This window comes from Ahaetulla prasina, chromosome 8 (genome assembly GCF_028640845.1).
Source record: "Ahaetulla prasina isolate Xishuangbanna chromosome 8, ASM2864084v1, whole genome shotgun sequence".
Taxonomy (NCBI): domain Eukaryota; kingdom Metazoa; phylum Chordata; class Lepidosauria; order Squamata; family Colubridae; genus Ahaetulla; species Ahaetulla prasina.
The window spans coordinates 24,313,707-24,326,041 of NC_080546.1; the positions used below are offsets into that span (position 1 = coordinate 24,313,707).

The window sequence follows — 12,335 nt, forward strand, 5'->3', positions numbered from 1 at the left end:
GAAAGGTCGGCAGTTCAGCGGTTCAAATCCCTAGGGCTGTGTAACAGGGTGAGCTTCCGTTACTTGTCTCAGCTTCTGCCAACCTAGCAGTTCGAAAGCACGTAAAAAATGCATGTAGAAAAATAGGGGCCACCTTTGGTGGGAAGGTAATAGCGTTCCGTGTGCCTTTGGCATTTAGTCACACCAGCCACATGACCATGGAGACGTCTTTGGACAGCGCTGACTCTTTGGCTGTGAAACAGAGATGAGCACTGCCCCCTAGAGTCGGGAACGACTAGCACATATGTGCGAGGGGAATCTTTACCTTTACCTTTAACTACAACATTTCCAAGAGATTTAAAAATATGTCCTAGTATGGAATCTAGCAATTTATAGGAATCCCTACTCTGTTCAGTGATCAGATTGAAAATGAACTTGGCTGATAATTTAAATAGCAGAATAGAAGAAATGATTGAATGTTTAATTCTAACTACTTTATTACAACCTGTAATACAACCTGTGACAAGATGTGATGGTTATATTCCATTGAGAAGCAAATACAGAAGAAACCACAAGCAAGAAATTATCTAGTTTACCCTGTGCAGGGATTGTAGTAAGGGACTACAAACTTACAGTTTCATTTGGCAGAGTTTTTCCTTGGTTTTTTTCAAAGTTACTTAACAAAAATATAGTGGAATATCTTGCGGCACACTGGGCCACATTTGCAAAAGGTTTTAAGGATGACGCTTTTCATAATGACTGGGTATTATAATGAAAGTAGATTAGTCAATTTTAAAAATCTGTATATTTTTTAATATCTTTATTTTTATATTTTATTTAATCACATTGTCAGATAATTGATCAAATTTTAGGACTAAGGGTAGATGTGAAGAAGAAGGTATGTCATTAAGCACAATGGCTCCTTGCTTACTACACCCAGCAAGGAATAATAGGTGGAGTCTTGCAGATGGTATGGTCCCCATTGACAAAGATTTAGTTCCAGTTCATTAAAAGAGGTGATAAGGAAGGCATATTGAACTATGTTCTGAGCAAGGAGGTCAGGTAACTTGGCTGCTAACCAAGTGTGGGTATTCTCAGGTGAAACGCATTTTCTAGAACATTTTTGAATGGAGTTTGGCACCTCCTGCTTTTAGGAAAACTTGCAAGGAGAGAGATATTGTTTCCTGATTGCTTATTTGTACCCTATGACTATCATTAAGTGTATCTTAGAATTCTTGATGAACGTGTCTTTTCTTTTATGTATACTGAGAGCGTATGCACCAAGACAAATTCCTTTTGTGTCCAATCATACTTGGCCAATAAAAATTCTATTCTATTCTATTCTATTCTATTCTATTCTATTCTATTCTATTCTATTCTATTCTATTCTATTCTATTCTATTCTATTCTAGATGAGAGAGTACTTGGACATCCTCATTGTCTTTTAAGCAACTTTTAGGTCCAATTGAAGGTGCTTGCATAGTATGGTCTCAGGGAACAAATGGAAACAGTGGGCAATGTATTTGGGAAGCTGAGTGCCCCACCTTTAAATTACAATATGCTTAGCTTACTTGCTTCAGGATGTGATCAACAAATCCTGCTGTATGGGGTGTCCATCCTTTTCACTCAGCTGAGTGACAACTGAGCTTTCTCCTCAAGTCTTAAAGTTCAGTCCTTTCAAAACCTTTCATAGTGTGAGGATTTGCTGAAGAATTGCTTCTGGAAAGACGACTTCCGGTATCCGGTGGCAACGGACGTCTGGAAGGCTTCTCCTGCCTCCAGTGTCCGAATCCGGCCGCCGCCGAGGCCCTTAGGGGCCAGGTGTTCCGAAAAGGACACCTGCCGCAGACGGCTCGCCAGGGTCTCCCAGCCGATATACAGGACTGGGGGACCGATGCTGGCGCGTCCTAGGCTCGGCGGGGTTCGAGGCCACAGGCCGCGCCATTATTTTGGTCGCCTGGGCCGCTGTGCTCGTGACACCGGGGCTTTGGATTTATAATTGCAGCAGCCTGGTGGTGAACAGGGAACGGAGAAGAATTGAGGAATGAAGAAGGGAAGGGGATATCGGCAAATGTGAGTGGAGTACTCCGGAGTGCGGGGGGGTTTTTTCTCCCCTGCGACTGGAAGGAGTACGAATCACTTTGGAGAGAGGAGAACTTAAAATAACAAGATTACCGGTTTTGTGGAGCTCTGGAGAAAGAGGTGATGGAGAAATTTAGGAGGGAGGGTTTGAGGCCCCCCCTCCCTCTGGGGAACAATGGTGGCGTCCAGCTTCCGCCTTCACTATGAGAATCTTGATGACATCACTTCCCTCCGGCTTCCTGGTTGACTAACTGTACTCTGGACTCGTTGCTCCTGTGAGTGCCCCCTGGTGGATCCGGAGGAAATTATAAGGATACTGTGCTTGCCTGAGGATTTTAAAATTTTTTTTTTTAAATGGCAAAAGGTCAGAGACCAACTGCTGGAGAAATGGAGAGAATTCTGGAAAAGTTATCTAATATGGACAAGAAACTGGATGAAATAAGAGCAGAAATTGTGACTATCCAAAAGGATTTAAAGGATACTCAACAAGTCTCAGCAGAAAATAAGCAGAAAGTGGAAGGTCTGGAGGGTGAGATGCGGGCAGTGCAGAAAAGAGGGAGACGACAAGCAATGCTGTGCTTGGACTACAGATGGATAAAATGTCTTATTTTCTTAGGTTTCAAAATTTGGAAGAAGTGGACCAAGAAGACTTGAGAGATGTTGTGACTAAACTGTTGGGAGAATTTCTTGGGAGAGGTGTTGATTTTATGAATTGGGATGTGGATCGAGTTTATAGAGTTAATTCACAATATGCACGCACGCATGCAGTTCCTAGAGAGGTTCATGTCAAATTTGTGAAAAGAGAGACGAGAGATGAAATTCTTAGAAAACATAGGAGTGGGGCACTGACTTATAGGGGCAGGGAGATAGCCATTCTGAGGCAGATTCCCAGACAGGTACGTGAAATGAGAAAGAAATATTATTTTTTATCAAGCAAATTGTACCAGAAGGAGTGGGCTTCAGATGGCTGATGCCAGAGGGATTGATGATTTTCCGGGAGGGCATTACGAAAAAAATTAGTACAATTGCGGAGGCTGCGGCCTACGTGGAGGAACACAAAGCCCTCCTGGATTTAGATGACCCAGGAATTGAAGAAGGGGAGGTTATAGACCATGGGGCGGAGGCGGCTGCCGCTGTTGCGGCCCTGGAGTTGGGTCAGGCTGAACCCAGAGTTCTGAGATCCAAAACTAGGAAGTGACAAAGATATTTGGTATTGTGTTGGTTTTCCTTATTCTCTTTCGTATGATATTCTGATTATTCTTGACCCTTCCTTATTGTGTAAGATTGAAACTTAGCTACTTCGTATCACCTGCTTGCCATATGGCTGTTGTATGTGTTTAAAATTTTGAGTAAAATTCTTATCATGTATAAGAAAAATGAAAATTTACCATACCTGATATGTATTTGCATAAAATTTTTTTTGACCAATAAAAACTTTTTATAATAAAAAAAAAAAAAAAAAAAAAAAAAAAAAGAATTGCTTCTGGATACAAGCGCCTACTCAAATGCTGGCATAATCTTCCATTGACCTTTTCTGAGTGTTCCTGCTGAGTGACAGCAAAGTGAGGGGCTCCACGCTGTGGACGTCCTCTCCAAAAACATCCTAATATTTTTTTAAAAAAATTCCTAAAGCCAATTGATCTTGGACCTTGCTTCAACGGTGTGGCTAGTTGTCTCTCGTTTTAAATGCGGTTTCCTCTCATATTTGTCTTCTGTAATGTTTATTTTGACTGACATACATACATACATACATACATACACACACACACATATATATTTGATGTGGTTGCATTTTAATGTCCTTTCATTGAAACATGTGGGTTGTTTTTTTATGTTCTATTCTAGATATTTCTGGCGATTTCAGTGGGATTTCAGTTAGAAATCATCTGAATAATTTAAAAAATTAGGAGAGAAATGCAATTTATATAACTAAAGTGAGGAATGGATAGTGGCTACTGCGGGGTGGCAAGTAAAAAAAATATGTGTCCATGGCTGAAGCCCTGAGACTTTTTTTGCACATTAAAAAGGTTGTGCTCTCATAACCGCCATATGCCCCTGGAAATGAATTCTGTTCAGCCTGAACTAATAGACTAAATTCCTATTGAAGGCAGTTTTGAAAATGTGTTGCATTTCATTCATGCTAGTAAAAAAAAGGAATTATGAATAATACACTGAAAATACTTCCATGGTTTTTTTTTTTTTGAGTTTCTGTTGGAGCTATTCGTTTTTTATAGTGGGAGGAAAACGGTAAGCAATCACATTCTAAGCCAGAGATCTCCAACCTTAGCAACATTAAGACTTGTGGACTTCAACTCAGTCAGCTTTACTGGCTGAGGAACTCTTGGAGTTGAAGTCCACAAGTCTTAAAGTTGCCAATGTTGGAGAGCCCTGTTCTAAGCAACGTATTCCTTAATTTCCTGCCCCAGATAAGAAGTGTAGGGTGGCCTTTTGCTTTTCCAAGAAGTACCTCTCTGTCAGTGTGTTTTTCTTCAGTTGGAGGCAGCCCAATTTAAACAAATACAGGACAAGCAGTGATGCTAAAATAGAAGCCAGTGTCTGGAGAACAGATCATCTAGTTACAGAGTGCCCCACAGTGATGAAATGCTATTACTTTGCTGTAAGATCTAGGATGGACAGCCTTGGGAAAAATAATGTGTTCACTGAGTAGAACTAGTAGTTGTGATACAAGGTTTTCAATGTTTTGTTTTGGCTTTGGCTTTTCTGCTTTTAAGCAAAATAAAGTGCTTTCTGTTCCATTGAAATAACAGCATAACAGAGTCGGAAGGGAACTTGTAGGCTATCTAGTCCAACCCCCCACTCAAGCAAGAGACCGTACACCAGTTCTTATTTTTAATATTGTTGGAAGAAATGTCCATCTGGGTTCAGTTACAAGTGGGGAAAAAGACACTGGAAACATGGAGACTGCTTGGAAAGATGGTTTAATGGTGGTCAGGATCACATGGTTTGAGTTCCTGAGCAGAAAAGGGATGAGATGCTGAACGTGCCTTGATTTTATGCCCTCTCTGAGCTTTGAACTTCCTGGGGCACAGGAAGAGTATACTGATTGGTTGTCAGACTCCCAGGGGGTGGGGGTCTTAGCTAGCCTTGCTGGCTGATGTAATCTTCCCAGGTGCCATGTGGTGAGTACCTGTTGCTAGATGGGTCCTATTGTGTTGCAGATGATGGTCCATTGGCAAAGGTGGGGGGGGAGGCAGGAAGGTGGGAGCTGCTTTGTCTTTAAAACATGTTTCCGCACCTCTCATCCAGGGAAACATAATATTCTGCCTTTTTAAATATTTTCTGAAATATTTCATTCTTCTAGGAGAGGGGTGATTGCTAACTTCCTTCAATATTTTATTACATCTACTTTATTTAGTTTTTGACCAAAACTGGACAGAAAAATATATGAGATATACGAGCACACTTATTTCTGACATACTTTTCTGTACATGTCTAGAATAGAATAGAATGGAATTTTATTGGCCAAGTGTGATTGGACACACAAGGAATTTGTCTTGGTGCATATGCTCTCAGTGTACATAAAAGAAAAGATACGTTCATCAAGGTACAACATTTACAACACAATTGATGGTCAATATATCAATATAAATCATAAGGATTGCCAGCAACAAGTTATAGTCATACAGTCATAAGTGGAAAGAGATTGGGGATGGGAACTATGAAACGATTAATAGTAGTGCAGATTCAGTAAATAGTCTGACAGTGTTGAGAGAATTATTTGTTTAGCAGAGTGATGGCCTTCGGGAAAAAACTGTTCTTGTGTCTAGTTGTTCTGGTGTGCAGTGCTCTATAGCGTCGTTTTGAGGGTAGGAGTTGAAACAGTTTATGTCCAGGATGCGAGGGATCTGCAAATATTTTCACGGCCCTCTTCTTGATTCGTGCAGTATACAGGTCCTCAATGGAAGGCAGGTTGGTAGCAATTGTTTTTTCTGCAGTTCTAATTATCCTCTGAAGTCTGTGTTTTTCTTGTTGGGTTGCAGAACCGAACCAGACAGTTATAGAGGTGCAAATGACAGACTCAATAATTCCTCTGTAGAATTGGATATATTGTCCTGTATGTGTGTGTATACATAAACATACATACACATACACATACATACACACATACACACACATATCTCACAAATAGCAAGGATATCCTTGCTATTTAGGGTAATTTGTCCACTAGCCAAAGGGAAGTGCAGAAAAGCTAAAGGGCAAATAGCAGGTGGGAAAGTGGATTTTGAGTGGCAAACTGATGTGGGCTTTGATCCAAATCTGGATTACAGCAGCAGATTGGGGTTCTAAACAGCCGCTTTTCTTTTTAAAGAACAGCAGTAGCGTTACGCATTTTCAAAAATGTCATGAGCATAATGTTTAATTCAGCAATATGCAATTATATGGAAGCATGAAGAAGTTTCCATATTTTTTCTATTAATCTGCATTGAACGGTATTCCCTTAATTATATTTGTATTATCTCTGCAATTATAACATCCGTTGTACAATTGTGAGCTTTGGACTTAAAGTCTGTCTTCATGGAAGATTTTTTTATAGGCTCTGTGATCCGATAACGATAAATGTAGAACATTAAATTAGCCTGAGTATATAGATACCTAATATTGTCTTGACATTATAATAAATTAGTAATTTATTATAAAAGAATATGTTTGTGCATTAGAATGATCAGATAATTGGGCAAAAGTTAATCCAAATTTATCATGACCACTTGGTGTTATAAGGTAGAATACTTTCTGTGTCAATAGAAAGTTGTGTTAAATTTATTTTGATAGTATTGATATTTTGTTGCAACTGCCTAGAATTACAATTGAAACAACACAGATGCTTTTGTAATAAAATAGACTTTAATTATATTTTGATTACTTATGTACGTAAAATATTTCTATATTAAAAGTATAAAAGGTAAAGGTTCCCCTCGCACATATGTGCTAGTCGTTCCCAACTCTAGGGGGCAATGCTCATCTCCGTTTCAAAGCCAAAGAGCCAGCGCTGTACGAAGACGTCTCTGTGGTCATGTGGCCGGCATGACTCAACGCCAAATGCGCACGGAACGCTGTTATCTTCCCACCAAATGTGGTCACTATTTTTCTACATGCATTTTTTACGTGCTTTCAAACTGCTAGGTTGGCAGAAGCTGAGACAAGTAACGGGAGCTCACCCCGTTATGTGGCACTAGGATTCGAACCGTAAACTGCCAACCTTTCGATCGACAAGCTCAGCCTCTTAGCCACTGAGCCACCACATCCCTCATTAAAAGTATATTTCTATATAAATATATAATACTTTTCAGAGGGATTCAGTGAGATTACAGCAGAAAATACACCTGTAATGCTATAGTTTAATACTTTCTCCAAATTGCTTTCTGTTTTTGGGTATAAATAGTGAACTAATGTTGTAAGACACAGCAAGTGTAAACTTAGAGCCAGCTAATGGTTAAAACTGCATGTGTTGTCTATGCCAGGAGTACTAATAAAAGGTACAGTCCCTGACAGCTGTCTCAGCTCAGGCAGCATAGCTTTCTCTATTATACAGCACCAGGAGTTAATTATAGAAAGTTGTAATGACAGCCACTAAAATAGTTATTCAAGTTGCATGTACTCATTTCTCTCTGCAACATGTTTAGATAACAGAGGCACTCTCTGCTTTACGTGAGAATCTCAACATACTGCATTAAAACATATATCTAGTATTATCTAGGGAAATCTCCATTTATATGAATAAATTCTGCAAATATATCAGAAGGAGAATAATATTCAATGGAAAGCAATTTACATTAAAGTGGTGCAGATGCAAATAGATACTTATTAATCAAGCAGTTGCGTTTAATTATGATTAGCATTAAAACTATTATTTGTCACAGTTTATAATCAGGTAAAATATATCAAATTATTGTAAGGTACTCTAAGCCAGTAGATCAGACATAGCAAACAGGAAATTCTAAAAAAGATAAATCAAAATGAAAAATAACTTAACAGGCTAAACATATTAGAATTTTTCTAACCTAGGATTTTTTTTTAGTCTGTGTTTTATTTATTATTTCTGTGGTCTTTATCCACTGCTTCTGCAAAAATACCCAAGATAGTTTCAAATGTAGAATACTGACATATAAATTAATACATGGATATGAAAATTAAAAAAAAACATGGAAAGCAGAGAGGAAAATAAGTACATTTAGATATATGCATATATTTCTAACAAATGAAATACATTTGATCTTAGCCAAAAGATTGAGAAGCAATTACGAGAAGGCATCTTAATGCAAAGTTTCTAATAAACGAGTGAAAAGTTGAAGATCAAATTGAATGATACACCCAGTTCGGGAGTGCAGTTCAGTACTTTGCTGTTACACCATTCATCCCAATGGCCACAACCTCAACCAACAGCCTTACTATGTCTAATAGTAGGGATGGCCTTGAAATGGACTGATTTCAATGGATTGACGGGGCACATTACTTCCCATATAAACCCTGACTCTGCCAGTCACCTGTTGAAAATTTTGTTGAAATAATAGCATTGAAAAATTATTTACAGCACAGTAGGTTATTATAAAATGCTACCAGTACGATACACACACACACACACACACACACACACACACACACAAAATATATACACATACATATATATATACATACACACACACACTTATACATATACTTTTATTTTTATTTATATATTTTCCTATATTTGCGTAGGGCTTTCCTATATAAGACTGTTCCTGTTTTTAATCCTGGAATGATGGTTTGGGTATGCTACTCTGTTACTCTTTCATTAAAGGTGACTAGTTTTAAATAGAGTTTTAGTACAAATACGATTCACAAAAGTTTATTAAAAAAGTATCATTCTAGAAAGACTCTTAAGGTTCAATATAAGGAACCTTGGTGGTGAATCTGATCAGAGGTAAGTTTAAGAGTTGTCTTAAATCTGTCATATGCTTTGGAGATAGGAATTTTTTATTATTATTTGCATTTATATCCCGCCCTTCTCCGAAGACGCAGGGCGGCTTACACTATGTCAAGCAATAAAATGAAATATGGTGGCCTCTTTGTACTTTAGCTTATCACTGATGCAACAGTTTCTACAATTATTTTTTTCTTCATATAGGCCACAATACTGGTCCTCGAATAAACAATGAAAAATTATACAAATTTGCCTATTCCACCCAAGTTCTTATCGACAGAGTGAGAGGTTTACCCCACGAGAGTGTGGGCTATCGAATTTCCTCTGGAGTGGATGTCAACTTAATATGGAGAAATCCCAATAATGACGATGACCAGTTGATCAAAATTGCGGTAGGCAATTATTGTAACATGATGTTATAAAAACATTTTCTGATAATTTAGTTAATGTAAGTCAAGATGTAAAATGTGATTATTATTATTTTTTTAGAAAATATAGAATGTGTTTTGAAATTGAAGGCATTTAATATTGAACTGTTTACTTAGAAAGTATAGCCCACGATGTTCAATGATACATGCTGAGATACAGGTTTCAACATAAGGAGCTATCAGGCTCAAAAGTTAGTAACTTAGTGAATTGAAGCCAAATGAGAATATAGAGATTCTACTTAGAATTTTCCAATATTTAATACTCATTGGGAAAGACTTATCAATTATATAGAGTTTAATCATTTCAGGATGCTTATGTAAACTCTCATTTAACAAAACAAAGGCCAGATTTGTAAAATCACATTATAATAATCAAAAACAAATAAATCACATTATGAGTTAATGTGCTATGTGAATTCATCATTGTGTTTGGCCAATCTGTATAAGACTGATTGGTTTGTAATAATCACAATGGAAATCACAGGTTACACACTGGTTTTAAAAAGCCACTTATACAATCAGTATACAGATAAAATACATAATACATTTTGAAAAATAATTGAAGAAAGGGGAAATTAAGTTTGTGGAAATAAGCTCCCACTGCAAATTAGTTGATTTTGTCCTATTTTATTTTATTGGGTTTTTTGCCTTTCCAGATTACAGATTTATCGCTTGAAAATGTGAATGAGCGTCCTGTAGCAAAAGACATTTTTCAGCAGAAAAACACTAATAAACTACATGAAGAAGAGCATCTTGCTGCTTTAAAAAGGCCTGTATTTCTGCACTGGATTCGTGGAAAGGTAAGAGAATAAGTACAAAAGTTTGTTACAGTAGTGGCCAAAATTGTGGAAATCTTTTGGGAAAAGTGTATCTTTGAGGTTTGATGGCTAATAACACTACTTTTGTTTGGAGTTTCAAGATAATCCTATTCCAATGCTGGAATAGCCTTGGAATAGCCCAGACCTTAACCCAATTGAAAATCTATGGAGCCGACCAAAAAAACTTGTTAGTCAGAAGCAACCCAGCAATAAAACACAATTAATAGAAGCAATCATTCAACCTTGGTTTCACATTATAACAGCTGCAGAACTAAAAGATTTGGTTCATTCCATGGGAGGATGTTGTAAGGCTGTAATTCATGCTAAAGGTTACCCAACTAAGCATTAACTGACAGGGTGATAATTTTTATATGTCTTGTTTATTCTACAAGTTTCACTTTTCTTCTTTATACTGTGACTGCTATTCTAATAGCAAACCCTTCATAAAAGTTATTTCATTACATTCTTGTTTAAATCACTTTTCCATTGATATATAATTTTATGGTACTACTCCAAAAAAAGTGGTGCCCCAAAAAGTTTCCACAATTTTGGCCACTACTGTGTATAGGCTAAATGATATGTAACCCAGTCACCATGTATTATATGGACAGCATATGCTCAGAAGCTGGCTTGTCAGTTCCATGCAAACAATAGCAGGAGAAGATTTAGTAAATCCCTGATAGCTAATATGGCTGGGCAAAGATCCACATTCAAAGCATACACTGTGATTAAGAACTTTCAATGGCATTGAGTGTCGGGGAGGGCAAAGAGCACAAAAGTTTGCACAATCAAAAGTTCAGTTCTTTCTTTCTGCATGCCACGACACATGTAGAAAGGGTGTTAATGGCTGCCATCTTTACTTTTTGAGCCCCTCCCTCACCAGTGGTTGCCCTTGAAGGCACACATGTAGCAACTGTGGAGAACACTATACAACCAATGTGTCTTTTCCAGGATTATGTGTCAGCTGCAGCTGCTTTAAGGTGATCTCAACAAGTGTTACATGCACACCCACATGTTCTCTGAATCACTTGAAATCCAGATCTCAGCCCAGCCCTGATAGAATCGACATGGCCAATATACTAAATCCCAGCATTAAAAAAAAAACATACACACCTACATCATCATGACTGCTTTGAGCATATTGTGCTAGTTGTGGAGTGAACAGATTGGATTTTTGCCTTCACTGTCTGCCAGAGCAATCAAAATAAAATGTCAGGGTGGACAGTGTTTTTGGGTGGAGAAGCTGCATTAGATCATATGAAAGGGTTTCATGAGTGGAACTAGCTTGTGGGTAAATCCATCCCCACACATCCATTTATGACTTGGATTCTCCATTCCAGTCTCATGCCAGGGAGAGTCAGAATGCATCATAGAAAAGCGATTTGAATTGTGTGGGCTACACTAAACCTCCTGGGCCTTTTTTGCATTTAACAAAGAGCATAGGATCAAAGGCTGGTGAGCCCATTCTGTATCAGATCCCGTGCTATGATCCCACTGGTGAAAGCTTTATGATCTGAAGATGGAAAAATGGCATTTCGAGGGTGAATGCGAAGGACTTCAAATAAGATTCACCTACGTGGCTTGAAAATGTTTTGCCTTTATCATGGAAATAGAATACTGCTCTCAAAGGGATGCCAAAATGTATCAATGGAGTGCCATTAAGAGATAATGTATTTATTGTAACCCTTATAAAGTGCAGAATGGGCAGGAGCTCAGCAAGTTATAACTGCTCGAGTGCTAGCTGAAAGGACAAAGTCTTGTGGTTTAAATTCAGATGCAGCAGCCAGTGCAAAGATCACTCTGCATCTGACACGTCCTTGTGTTATTAATTTTGCTACAGTTCATTTTTGACTGATTACATAGTTTAGATTAAGGGCCAAGATATATGTTATCTCAAAATTTCTGCTGGGGTGGCAAAAAAGGGGTTACTATGAAAGGTGAGCGTATTAAGTAAATTTCATATCATATCTTGTCGACCAATCAGTGTACATTACTATTGTCAAATAGAACTAACATTAGTAGCTTCCTCCTGCCATCCCAAAGAGAGAGATTCATTTATTTTCACTTAATTAGGGGAAGCAATCATTTTGGGACACTTTTTCTCGGTTT

General features: G+C 38.0%; 1 protein-coding gene across 1 annotated transcript in view; it reads left to right on the forward strand.

Moving 5' to 3' along the window:
• The window catches only part of MTTP (microsomal triglyceride transfer protein), a 51,307-nt gene that overhangs the window by 3,392 nt on the left and 35,580 nt on the right, over positions 1-12,335 (forward strand). The window contains exons 3-4 of the mRNA XM_058192958.1: positions 9,185-9,372; positions 10,065-10,208. Coding sequence (XP_058048941.1) covers positions 9,185-9,372; positions 10,065-10,208 — 332 coding nt within the window. The remainder of the gene's footprint in view (positions 1-9,184; positions 9,373-10,064; positions 10,209-12,335) is intronic.